The sequence below is a fragment of the Pelodiscus sinensis genome, chromosome 2 (assembly GCF_049634645.1).
Source record: "Pelodiscus sinensis isolate JC-2024 chromosome 2, ASM4963464v1, whole genome shotgun sequence".
NCBI classification, from domain to species: Eukaryota; Metazoa; Chordata; order Testudines; family Trionychidae; genus Pelodiscus; species Pelodiscus sinensis.
This window is the reverse complement of record NC_134712.1, coordinates 216,724,462-216,738,471: the sequence shown is the minus strand read 5'-3', so window position 1 is coordinate 216,738,471 and position 14,010 is coordinate 216,724,462. Positions and strand designations below refer to the sequence as shown.

The 14,010-nt window shown below is 45.4% G+C and overlaps 1 protein-coding gene across 12 annotated transcripts in view; it reads left to right on the top strand.

Moving 5' to 3' along the window:
- The window catches only part of ADAM22 (ADAM metallopeptidase domain 22), a 203,167-nt gene that overhangs the window by 81,839 nt on the left and 107,318 nt on the right, over positions 1–14,010 (top strand). For all 12 annotated transcript variants that reach the window (XM_075922417.1, XM_075922415.1, XM_075922414.1 and 9 more), the window contains exon 4: positions 19–85. In XM_075922417.1, the coding sequence (XP_075778532.1) occupies positions 19–85 (67 nt within the window). The remainder of the gene's footprint in view (positions 1–18; positions 86–14,010) is intronic.

The window sequence follows — 14,010 nt, the reverse complement described above, 5'->3', positions numbered from 1 at the left end:
CCTTTTCTCTTGTTGCAGTGATCTGTTGTCTTCAGAATACCTCGAGAGGCATATCGAGCACGGAGGAAAGACAGTGGAAGTAAAAGTAAGAGTTTGCATGGGGTTATTATGTTTAACAGATATTTCTTAATTGCCCTATAACCAGTGAATTCTGATTTTAAGGTAAATCCCCCCCATGAGTCAGACAAGTTTTGTTTCACGTAATTTTTAAGCTTTATTGTGCATAGCTTAAATATTCATGACAAAATTACGTGCACAAGAAATGTATACACCATAGTTATTTTTCTACTTTTTCTTTGTTCTAAATATGTATGTGCTGACAAAAAGTGTAACAATGACTCTTATGGTATAATATAAACTAATTACAAGGCTAGGCTTCCTGTTTTTATGGGTTTCCTCTTACACTGGGAAGATGTGAAGTTATATACTCCTGGGCTACGTCTACACTGGCCCCTAAAAACGGAAAATCCATGCAAAGCAGGTAAGTCAGAATAGGGAAATCCGCGGGGGATTTAAATATCCCCCGCGGGATTTAAATAAACATGTCCGCCGCTTTTTTCCGGCTTGGGGAAAAGCCGGAAAAAAGCGTCTAGACTGGCGCGATCCTCCGGAATAAAGCCCTTTTCTGGAGGATCTCTTATTCCTACTTTCAGAGCTGTGAAGGGCTTTATTCCGGAGGATCGCGCCAGTCTAGACGCTTTTTTCCGGCTTTTCCCCAAGCCGGAAAAAAGCGGCGGACATGTTTATTTAAATCCCGCGGGGGATATTTAAATCCCCCGCGGATTTCCCTATTCTGACTTACCTGCTTTGCATGGATTTTCCCTTTTTAGGGGCCAGTGTAGACGTAGCCCTGGTCTGTACACAGGGCAGGTGCGAAGGATGTGAACGCAACTCCCATGGTTCTCCAAGTCAGCGAGGAGGACTCTGTGGGTGCCTTGCAGGTGGTCGGTGGCTAGAGCTCAGCCCACCTCTCCTTTCTCCCACAGTGAGGAGCCTGTGGTGGCAGTGCAGTCTCACCCTCTTTGTGAGGTTGGAGCACCAGCACCGGCTTCCCCTGAACCGCACTGCATGATTGGGCTCATGGGGAAAGAAGTGTTCCCTTTTCCTCCCCTCATGGGGAGTTGTTGCTGCTGCTGCTCTTGCCGACAGAGCCGGCCTGTGGAGTGTGAGTTGCTGGAGCCTGAGCAGTGGCAGGCGCTCTGCAGGAGCATTTTTTTTCTCTCCACACACATTGGACAGAAAACCCAGACTGACCCCATGTAGAGGGGGCCACAGGCTGAGCCCACCTCCCTTTCAGCAGGAGGTGAGGAACAGGCTGCCCAAGAAGGCATCAGTAGCCGCTGTGAGCCAGGGGGGCAGCATAGAACCCAGCAATAGACCCAGGGGACACCCCCTGGCTGTGGCTAAGGGGAAGAAGGCAGCATCCCTCCCCAGGGCCAAGGAAATGCTGATGCTGTAACTGCTGGAGGCAGGTGAAGTGCTCACCCCTTCTGCCTCCCCAGCCAAGCAGAGCTTTAGAACAGGGCATCAAACCCAGGGGAAGATGTTCCTGGCAGTGGGCACGCTGGGGCTCAGGGCATATGCCCCCATCAGGGCCAGGCCAAGGCTGGCTGAGTTCCCTGCAGCAGGGTGGGTGCCCAGTGTGGACCTGAAACAGATGGCATGTGTAGCTGGACGCTGGCAGGACTTCATCCCACAGCCCCTGTTTTGCCTTTGACCTCCTGCTCCTTTTAAAAGCAGTTCCATCCTCCATACTCAGTTCTGGCCCTGCCCCAGCCATGCAGGGCCCCAGGCTCAGATCTGGGTTGTGGCCTGGCCCCTTGCGGCTGGCTGCAACACCTCCAGCTGATCAAGTATCTGGGAGACGCTCCTGAAAGTCCACCACCATTGTGGAGGAGAGCAGGTGTTCCAGGGCAGTCGAATACCAGAATCTCAGTTTACACACTGCTTTAAAGTGTTGCTGCCTGCACCACACACCTAGTGGTGCCATCCAAGCTTTGCCTGGACGCGCTGCCTGGAGGCTTTTCCTGCTACTCCCATTGGCCAGAATCAAGCCAATGGGAGCAGCAGGAGGCAGTGCCCAGGACAAGTGAGGGGCCCGAATACAAGTAAGTTCCCCCATCCCCTCATGCCCAGACCTCTACACCTTAGCTCCCTCACACACTCCCCGTCGAGACCCCACACCCACAGCCTGCTCCTGCCTCTTCTCCCCTGGCCAGACACCCTATTCCCAGCCTGCTCCTGCACCCACCCTTTCTCCTGAAGCCTTCCTCCTGACCACACACTGCACCTTCCCTTGCTCTTGCTCCCTTCTCCTGTCCTTCACCCTACTCCCAGCCTGCTCCTGCACCCTACCTCTCATCCAGACCTTGTACCCTCAACCCTTTCCAGAACCCCACCCCCTGCCCAGACCTTGCACCCTCATTCCTCTTTCTGGCAGCCCTGTCCCGCACACAGAACCCCCCCCCCCATTTTTAGTCCCAACCCCAGAGCCTAGGGGGTTCCCTAAATCCACTCACCCTGGAACCCCAGAAGAGTAAATCTGGCCTATAGGAAGCCCTAAACCTCAGTCCTCCCTATCTCTTCTCCCCCAGTGGAGCTGGAGTGCCAGGGGAATGAGATGTCTCATTTGGGGGAAACATCAATGGCGGGGGGGGGGGGGGGCGGGGTTGGAGGTTTTGTTTGTTTTTTGCTTCTCACTTGTATGGTCCACACTAATTTTTCTGTGGGTCAGTGGTCCCTGACCCAAAAAGGTTCCCACCTCCACCATAAGTAAAGAAAACATGGGAACCTTTTGTGTTGGACCTAAATTAATATTTACTTTATTTAAAATGACGTTAGATAAACTAACATGATACAGTTAAAGTGCTTAGTATGATTAAGAATTTAAATGAATATTTTCTTTCTTATTGGTTAAATTTAAACCATTCTCCCTAGCTGCAGCACTAGCACAATGTCTCAGGCATAATTATGAAATTAACATTGAGTTTCCATTACAGCTGGTCATCCATGGAAAGGTTTTCATTGAGCGAGGTGGGCCATCGGCCAAAAAGTTTGAGAACCCCTGTGTTAGGGGGATGGGAGGGAAGCGTGTTGCTGGGGGTGGGCAGGTGGGGCTGTTGGCAGTGCAGCATGACAAGGGGGAATGGCACCTGCCACCCACAAGAAGTAGTGTGGGCCCGGCTCTACTCAACCGGTGCTGGCCTCGCCAAGCAGGTAGAGCAGCAGCAGGCCAGGACAGCTGAGGGAGCAGGGGGCTGTGGTGGCCTCACTGCCTGCCTTGATCCCAGAAGGTCATTTCTATAAAACCTTTATTACTGTGTAAATTTGTAGTATGTTATATGTTAGTATGTTATAACAAAATCTTTTTATAAGTCACTATTTCTACTCAGATTTTTCTTCAATCTCTCTTATGCACACTCATTGCACGCTATTTTGAACTCCATTATATTTTAAAAAATTGCAGTCCACATTTACAAAAAAACCCACCTCCCCCACAGAAATTCCTGCACATGGGCCTGTACCAAATATTTAGCCATCTTGAAATAGCACGTTCCTTTTGTAGAAGGTTTGTTGAGATGCCTGTGATATGTTATTGTTATAGTTGTCTCCTAAGAAATATATCAGTATGGGTCCTTTGTGCAGGATGTTAGTTTCTGTTCTCTCTCTCAGTGTTTACACTAATTCAATGAAAGCTCGGCTGATGATCTTCTCTGTCTCTCTGATTATGCCAGCTGTTTTTTCAAACTATTCATATAGATGGATACTATGTTCTTAATGTGAGATGTTACAAAACCATCAGTAATTTCAGAGAGAATAAAATTAAATCAGTTTTTAGATATATCTCCTCAGAGTTTATATGAAAAAGGTTTCCAGGGTTTAAACAATATTTCATGGAAGATTGGCAGTAAAATAAATTTAGACTATATACAACATGTGTATGTCATAGTAGCAACTCTGTTCAAAGGACACTGTCAGGTCAAATGTGGCTCAAAATTTAGGTTTGGAAAAAAAAATCTTCCCAAATGGAAGACTGCCTAAATCGCTAATCAATTAAATGTTCCCTTAAAACATGATAGCAATAGCAGAATGGGCAAAGCAAAAATTTGGTCAACTGAACACACACAAATATTTGTTCACTTCAATTATTTAATAATCAGCTTGCCCTTCCCTAGAATTTTCAATGTATAATAGTCTCTTGGTTCCATAGTATATTTCTACAAATTGAACATGGAGAAGCACACGTTCATGTATTGTAAAGATGGTTTTCACGTTCATTTATTGTAAAGATTGTTTTCACAGTGAGCCTGTGATATATTATACAGTCAAGAAATCTGACTCAAATCCAAAATTTGACTCAAAGCAGAAATACCAGATAACAGCTGTTGTTAATAAATAAAAATGTTAATCCAGGCCTCTATGTTAGGAAATGTATACATATTGACAAACTTTTTTGGCCACCAGTAAGGCCGGCTTTCCTAATTTAGGGACTAGTTTTTCATCCCCATCTCATGAGTAATCCTTACTCAAGTGAGTAATATCTTTAAAGTCAATGGGACTACTCAGGCAAATGAGGACTATTTGCATGAGCAAGAGGCAGCAGGATTGTGCCTTGAAGACAGGATTCTTAATTTTCTTCCTTCCTATCCTCCACCCTGCAAGGGAAGTACAGTAAAACTTGTTATGCTGCACACTCGGGGATCAGGGTGTGCCGGTTATCTAAAAATTCCAGTTGTCTGAGGATCCCATCAACCTAGGAAAAACCAATAGACAATAATAGTAAAACTCAAGTTTTTAATATTGGTAATTTTGTAGTGTGAGGCAGTTGGCCTCTCATTTCTATTTTGAGTTAAAGATGATTAGTACTTCTTAAATAAAAAATTGTTAAGCCAATCATGGTAAACCAAGCCAGGCCTGTGCGCCTGAAGATGTGACAGTATTGTGGCTGGGGCAATGCCTGTTAACAAAGTTTCCTGGTTAACTGGATAACAGAGGTTTCACTGTAATTGCTTTGGGGAAACTGCTCTTCATTCTGTATTGCAACCTGTAGTATGGCTCACACTGGCAACCAATGATAAGTAACTGGAATATTTAAAATGAAGTTTTAGTTTCTTTCACTGCCATTTAATATCTTCTATCAAGGGAGAGAACCAGTCTGATGGCCACACGTTTCAAAAGAGTTCATCAGCCACAGTTAGTGCCAGATTCTCAAAAAACCCCTCTGCTTCTTTTTAGGCATCAAAATAAGTGGTTACATTTTCAGGAGAGCTCTCTCCTCTAGGTGCTGAGCACACTCCAACAGCAGGCCATGGTTTCAGTGCCTCAATAAGAGAAGAGCTCTTTTTGGGGGAAAATATGGCCCCAATTTTGTGCACTGAGCACTAGAAAATCCAACTGTTGGTACTTGTAAAAATCTGGCCCCACATGACCAGTAAGCTGTTGGTCCATAGATCAGTCTGAGAACCATTTCCTTAAAATATTGAAAGAGACAGAATCAGAAAAGTTCAGAAATGTTTTATTTATATTGAAATCTCGACTTTGTAGTTCAGTCTGTTCTCAAAATACATATACAGGCGTAGACTCCTTACAGTATCTTAAAATTGTGTGATTGTGTTACTGCGTCATAAAATCCTTTGACATGAGTGCTTGTTCTAAGAATAATCCAGCCAAAATACAGACAACAACAAACATACAGGGATCCCGCAGACTACTTAAATGTTTGTGAAGAAAGAAAAAGTTACTGAAAAGGCCAGACTTGCAACAAAAATAAATTGCATAATAAGGACCACATTGCTATGTGCCTAAACTATCCAGCTCAATATCTGAGAGCTGTACATTACATAATTAGGAGACTGAGTCTGGCATATGTTAAAGGCCAAATCTTGCTTTTTTTATACCGCAAACATGGAAGGCTCTGAACACATTAAAGCTAGGTTTACCAACTTTCAATTTGCAGAAAACCAAACATTCTTGCTTTTTTCCCTGATCTGCCCATTTCCTGATGACATACATCTTCCCTGCTCCATCTCTGTCCCACCCCCACTCAATCCATCCTCCCTCCGTCTGTCACTCATTTTCAACATCCTCCCTCACTTGCTCATTTTCACAGGGTTGGGGTGGGAGGTTGGGGGTGTAAGTGGAGCTGAAAGCTACAGATGGAGGTGTGGGCTCTGGGATGGAGCTGCATATGAGGAGTCTGGGGCTCTGGGTTGGGGTCTGGGGCTGAGGGTTGGTGCATGGGATAGGACATGGATTCTGGGCTGGGGATGCAGGTTCAGGAGTGGGGCCATAAATGAGGAGTTTAGGGGAAGGGGTTGGGAGTGTAGGAGGAGGCTCCAGCTAGGGCCAGGGATGAAGGATTTGGAGGCCCAGAATGGGAGCGTCAGGCTGGGACAGGGCTGTGGGCTCCTGATGGTGCTCATAAATAGGTAGCAGGTTTAAAACAAATGAAAGGAAGTTTTTCTTCATGGAGCGCGCAGTCAACCTGTGGAACTTCTTGCCAGAGGATGTTGTGAAGACCAGGACTTTAACAGGGTTCAAAAAAGAACTAGATACGTTCATGAAGGTCAGGTCCATCAATAACTATTAGTCAGGATTGGTGGGGATGGTGTCCTTAGCTTCTGTTTGCCAGAGCCTGGAAATGGATGACAGGAGAGGGATCACTTGATGATTACCTGTTCTGTCCACTCCCTCTAGGGCAGTAGTTCTCAAACTTTTCAGCATCACGCCCCCTTTTTGATTTTTGGAAAACCCTCACACTCTCCCTCCCAAAAATTAGCAGCAAAACTTGGAGTAGAATTGATGGGGGACTGTTGGGCTGGGTTGCCTCGCGCTGCCCCTGGAATTTCTTCACGCCCCTGAATTTGGGAACCCATGCTCTAGGGCATCTGGCATTGGCCACTGTCAGAAGACAAGATACTGGATTAGATGGAACTTTAGTCTGAGCCAGTATGACCTTTCTTATGTTCTTACGTTCATCTCAGGCATCTCCTGGAAGCAGTTAGTATGTCCTTCTGACTCCTAGGTGGAGGTAAGGCCAGGTAGCTTCACATACTGCCCCTGACTGCAAGTGTCGCTCCTGCATCTCTCATTGACTTAGGTTCCTGGCCAATGAGAAATACGGAGGTGGTATTCAGGGCCAGAGTGGCCCCTAGGAAGCCAGAGGGAGATGTCAGCAGTTCCCAGGAGCTGCCTGTAGGTGGGTAGGTACCCTGCTTGCACAGCTCAGTGAGGCCAAATGGATTTTAATGGCCCAGACAGTGATGCTGAGTGGAACCATTAGGGTTCCTTTTCAAACTGGATGCCTGACAACCCTTATTAAACCTGTTATGATCCAATTGTGAGAGTTGGGGGAACACTGTGGAACTCCTACTCCTCTTGGGAAAATCACTACTAATTGGTGGAGCCAGTAGCAGTACCAGGAGGGAGAAGAATTTCAGGAAGGGGAAAGAAAGAAAGAAGCACCTCCTTCATTGGTTCTCCCATCCTTATAGGCAACAAGTATTACAGGCCAAGGGAGTCCAGGGAGATTACTGATGAACTCTCAGTAAGAGTGGAAGATAAGTAGCACATACAGCCTCTCAGCCACCCCAGAACGTGTGTGGTGCATACCAAAACCTCAGGTTCTTTGGGAAGAGACGAGTTTTCTCATTGGTGGTAGTGGATGGAGGTATCAGATGGGGAGGTGCGGTGGAGTTGGGTTGGCTTTGGCCAGCCAGGGTCTCCTCTGGGTGTTTGTGTGAGGCTCATGGCTCTGGCTGGCCCTGGGCCCCTCTGGCTGCAGTGTGTGGGTGAATACTGTAGTTGAAGGGGATTTGGGGCTTCTTCGGGTGGGGTTTGGCTCAGGACTTTGGTCTGAGAGGTTCCACCCACTACCAAAACCTTCCCCCCATGATAGGTCAGGATAGAGGAGACCCAACACCTCTCTTCCGACTCAAAGGAGGAGGATAAGTGAAAAAGTTCATTCTCCAGTGTCAACTCCCTCTCATTTCTGGGGTAGTTAAGTGAGAAAAAGTAGCTCTAGTCAGATTGCAATGGCAACAAAATGGACCTGTCAGCTCCCTCTCCCTATCTGGCACTCAACAGAGTGGTGAGGATCGGCCTGTTCTAAAATGGTTTTTTTTATTAACATTGAAGCACTTTCTTTAGAATTTTCTTTCCTCTATATCATGTAGCATGGCGTAAGTAGCAGATATGCCACTGCTGTCATCAGCAATATGGGAAACAGATGGACATGCTAATGCACTATGGGTATGCAGCTATATATGCAGTCATTGTTTAACAAAGTTACAAACAGAAACATGCCAGATGCTTGCTGTAGTGCATTCTCTTTGTAGAATTAGAACAACTATGACCCCTCTCCCACCACAATTTCCTTTTCTGAAGAAAATATTCTATTTTTCTGTCATTGCTTACAGTGTTTTGGAGGTGTGTGTAGAATATCTATATTTCAAGGATCCAGCTGCCAAGGAGTGAAAGGATGTTTAGAGACAGGCACTTCAGTTTAACATATCCCTATGTAATAAGAGGGTAAATTCTAATGTAATTGATGCACAATGAATTAGTAATTGTGGAACACTTTGAAGATGAAATATGTTATACTCTGTGATAGTTAAGTGTCAGAATGCTGTAGAATGAGGGAGGAAAGCACACCTCCTTGTTGGATGCTCCTGCTGCTCTAATAAGTGGTATGGATACAGGACCTTTAGTGTTGCTGTAATGTCGGTCATCAATGTAGAATATTTTTAAAAAATGAAGCAAAGGGTTAAAGTTTTTAGCTTGTTTTTGGGTTTTGTTGTTGTATGTGGGAGGATCACATTATTGGATTTTAATAGGAAAGTGCAGATCATCGTTGCACCCACTGTTGTGTGTTTGCACCAAATGCTGTGCAAAGTGGGCCAAGTGAGGTGTCTAATGAAAGCATATGCTATTCTGATTCCATTTATTCTACTCATATGCTTGTATGATTTTTGTATGTAAATTTATGAATATGTGCTCTGCACTTGTATTTTAAATGTTTTGTGTCTGGGAGATAACACAAGGCCGTGGTCCCCAACACGTGGCACGTGTGCGCCCGCCACGTGCTCGGGGCTGGCCTGGCTCTGGGCACGTGGCGCATGGTGAGCGCCGGCCCCGGGCGCTTGGGGGAGGGAGGGCGCTGACCCCGAGTGCGCGGCGCTTGGGGGGGGAGGGGGCGCCGACCCCGGGCGCACGGAGCTTGGGGGGGAGGGGGCGCCGGCCCCGGGCGCACGGCGCTTGGGGGGGGCCGCCGGCCTTTGGCTCTTGGAGGGGGGGGCACCGGCCCCGGCCCCTAGCGCTTGGAGGAGGGGCGGGGGGCGCCGGCCCCGGGCGCACGGAGCTTGGGGGGGGAGGGGGCGCTGGCCCCGGGCACGCGGCGCTTGGAGGGGGGGGCGCCGGCCCCAGGCATGCGGCCCTTGGAGGTGGCCCCGGGCACTTGGAGGAGGGGCGGGGGGCGCCGGCCCCGGGCGCGGCTATGGGGGGGGGCGCGTGGCTATGGGGGGCCCCGCCTCCATCCCTGCCCCCTGGCGCCCGGCGGGCGAATGGCCACGCCCCCTGGTGCCCGGCAACCTCCACAGGTTGGGGACCACTGACACAAGGCATCAACTACCTACTTTGTGGGGTGATTACTCAGTGAATAGCTATTCTGCATGGACAATGGGCCTTATATGTTGCCAATAAACAACTGAGGAATTCTGCTGGGAACCCATGGCTGTTTGCATAAAAAAGGACATGGACAGGTTAGTCGATCATGTGATCAACTTCCTATGCAGGGGCAAGATTAGAAAGGCAAAGGCACAAAACAAGCTAAATCTAACAGAGATATAAAAGGTAACAAGAAGACATTCTATAAATATATTAGAAACAAGAGGAAGACCAAGGACAGGGTAGGCCCATTGCTCAGTGAGGAGGCAGAAATGATAACAGGAAACTTGGAAATGGCAGTGGTGCTTAATTACTTCTTTGTTTTAGTCTTCACCAAGAAGTTTGATGATGAAGGGAGGCCTAACATAGTGAATGCTAGTGGAAATGGGGTAAGTTTAGAAGATAAAGTAAAAAAAGAACAAGTTAAAAATTACTTGTAAAAGTTAAATGTCTTCAAGTCACCAGGGCCTGATCAAATGCATCCTAGAATACTCAAGGAGCTGATAGAGGAGGCATCTGAATCTTTAGCTATCATCTTTGAAAAATCATGAAAGTTGGAGAGATTCCAGAAGATTGGAAAAGGGAAAATATAGTGCCCATCTATAACAAGGGAAATATGAGCAACCCAGGAAACTACAGATCAGTCAGTTTAACTTCTGCGCCAGGAAAGATAATGGAACAGGTTAAGGAATTCTTCTGCTAACATCTGGAGGAAAATAGGGTGATAGGTAATAGTCAACATGGATTTGTAAAGAACAATTCATGTCAAACCAATCTGAGAGTTTTCTTTGATAAGATAACAAGTCTTGTGGATAAGCTATACCTGAACTTTAGTAAGGCATTTGATATGGTCTTCCATGACCTTCTTATCAATAAACTAGGCAAATACAACTTAGATGGTATTGCTATAAGGTGAGTGCATAACTTGCTGAATAACTATTCTCAGAGAGTAATTATTAACAGTTCACAGTCATGCTGGAAGGGCATAAACGTGGGGTTCCGCAGGGGTCTGTTATGGGACCAGTTTTGTTCAATATCTTCATCAACCATTTAGATGATGGCATAGAGAGTACACTTACTAAGAGTGCAGATGATACCAAGCTAGGAGGGGTGGCAACTGCTTTGGAGGATAGGGTCATAATTCAAAATGATCTGGACAAACTGGAGAAATGGTCTGAAGTAAATAGGATGAAGTTTAATAAGGACAAATGCAAAGTACTCCACTTAGGAAGGAACAATCAGTTTCACACATACAGAATGAAAAGTGACTGTCTAGGAAGGAGTACGGCAGAAAGGGATCTAGGGGTCATATTGGACCACAAGCTAAATATGAGTCGACAGTGTGACACTGTTTTTAAAAAAAAGCAAACATGATTCTGGGATGCATTAAAAGGAGTATTGTGAGCAAGACATGAGAAGTCATTCTTCCACTCTACTTTGTGCTGATTAGGCTTCAATTGGAGTATTGTGTCCAGTTCTGGGCACTACGTTTCAAGAAAGATGTGTAGAAATTGGAGAAGGTCCACAGAAGAGAAACAAAAGTGATTAAAGGTCTAGAAAATATGAGCTATGAGGGAAGGCTAAAGGAATTGGGCTTGTTTAGTTTGGAAAGAAGACTGAGGGGGGATGTGATAGTGGTTTTCAGGTATCTCAAAGGGTGTTACACAGAGGAGGCGCAAAATTGTTCTCTCTGGCCTCTGATGACAAGAAGCAATGGGTTTAAACTGCAACAAGGGAGGTTTAGTTTAGACATTAGGGAAAATTTCCTAACTGTTGGGTGGTTAAACACTGGAATAAATTGCCTAGGGAGGTTGTGGAATTTCCATTGCAGGAGATATTTAAGAGCAGGTTAGACAGACATCTATCAGGGATAATATAGACCATGCTTGGTCCTGCCATGAGGGCAGGAGAGTGGACTTGATGAGTTCTCAAGGTCCTTTCCAGTGCTAGTATTCTATGATTCTGGGAGGTACCATCACTCAGGAGAACAATGGATTTCCCTCCACATGGACAAGATTATAAAAGGATTTTGAGAGTTCCTCCATCTTTGTCTTCACTCCTGCTTTCCCTTCCAGAACCACCTTTGCTAAGGACAGAGATCCTGGAAAGATCTGTTGACCCATGCTAATATAGGAGGTACTCCAGAGACTTTTAAGATAGCAGTTTATTGCATCTCTGCTAAGAGCCTGCATCAAGAACTTGGTGACTGATGTATGTAATGTGCTTTCTTTAACAATCCTACTCTTAATCTTTTCTTTCCTTTTATTAATAAACCTTTATGTTCTAAAGGATTGGCACAATGTGCTCTTTTGAGTAAGATCTAAGGTATAAATTGACCTGGGAATGTGGCTGGTCCTTTGGGATCAGGATAATCTGTTTGGAAATAAGATTGGTTTTCATAACCACTTGTCTGTGTCAGGTGTGGCGCGGGTTGTGGCACAGGTAAATTGGAGTGTCTAAGTGGATTGCTTTGTGTAACTTCATGCTGGCCATATTGGCAGCTGTTGTGTTCGTTGTGATTGGCTTGGTGCCTTATAGAGGGGGACCCCAGTTTTGGACTGTAAGTAGTCCTGGTTCTAAGCAATTTGCTCTGATTTGACCCTCACAGTGGTGCCCCAGACCACCTAATATATGACAGGATTTTTGTCCGCATGTTGGATCAGATTTCCTTGCCGGTAGCAAAATTTCACTATCATCCTGGTCTCTGAACTCCATCGGAGGCAAAGAGAATAATCAATCAATTAACAAGAAGTAGAAACCCCCTCATTTATTATCTTTTCCTGATTGTGTCAGTACAGATCCTTCCAAACTCTACTCACATAAATGCTAAACTTCATACACTTTTTATCACTGCAGTATCTCCTTTTATCTCTTTTTAGGTTATCATCCTGTCAGTGAGGCTGTCACTAAGATGAAAGGCAAAATACATCTTACAGTGCCAAGTAATCTACACCATGGGATTTTAGTTCCTTAGACTGAATAACTTCTATCTCTTATAAAATAGGGTTTTTTTCACATTAGAGCAATATACTTTCTGTTCAATATCCAAACAGAACTAGACCTACAAAGGTTCCTAGATAATAGTTTTGACACAGTTAAGCACAAATACAGTGTCCCGATTGGAGATACTGTACAGGTGGATTTATATGTATATTTTTAGACAGAATGATTAATTGTAACCACGAGGCAGATTGTGACATTGGATTATTTGAGAAAAAGACAATGTATGCAAGTTGCAAACACACTATACCTATTGTATGCAAAACAAATAAACCGCTCTATGGTCAAAATGATTGAATGGAAGTAAATCCATATTTAGGCACTTAAATAAGTGCTTGATCCTACACCATTGAAGGCAAGTGTGAGCTTTGCCACTCTGGGTATGTCCACACACAAAGGAAAACCTGCAGGGTGCCAGCTGACTCGGTCTTCAGAGTCTTGTGCTGAATGGCTGATTTGTTGTGTTGATTTCTGGGCTTGTGCTGGAGCTAGAGTTCTCACCTCATAGGCCCTGGAGCCCAGTCCCAGATATTTGCACAGCCCCACAGTCAAAGCACCAGGAACCTGAATCAGCTGCCACTGGCCATCTGTGGGTTTGTCTCTGTAGACATATCCTTAATTGTTCAGGAGCATATTCAGACTCTTAATGGCTTGAATTGCATAGGTACTAACTACCTGTAGCTCCCATTGACTTCAGTGGGGATCAGTGGACAGTCAGCATGTCCCCAAAATCAAGCAACTTACACCTGTTCTATACTATGTAGTTGGGTTGACATAAGCTACCTTGCGTGGTCCTAGTCAGGCATGTGTCTGAACTTAAATTTGTCTCCTACTCCTGTAAGTTCTGTATTAAGCCAACACAGTAATGTTAAGGTTGATGTATTGAGTTGAATTAAGGTTGATGTCTTGAGTTGATGCCGTGTGAATGTAGACATCACATTAATTATCTTGACCCCAGTAATCCTCCAGCAGCTGTCCCATAATCTCAGCATTGATGGCTCTGTTCACAATTGAGTGAACAGAGCCTGGGGGTTATAGAGACCAGAAGGCCCCATCTTCCATTTGAAGCCTGTGAGTTTTTGAAATGCCTCTGTATTAAGCCAACACAGTAATGTTAAGGTTGATGTATTGAGTTGAATTAAGGTTGATGTCTTGAGTTGATGCCGTGTGAATGTAGACATCACATTAATTATCTTGACCCCAGTAATCCTCCAGCAGCTGTCCCATAATCTCAGCATGGGAACACACCTAGCAGCTCTCATTGTTTTGTGCATCTGTTCAGCTGACCATGCCAGCTGGCTACATGCTCCAGACATGCACTGGTTTGTAGGAAATAAGAGAGATCTG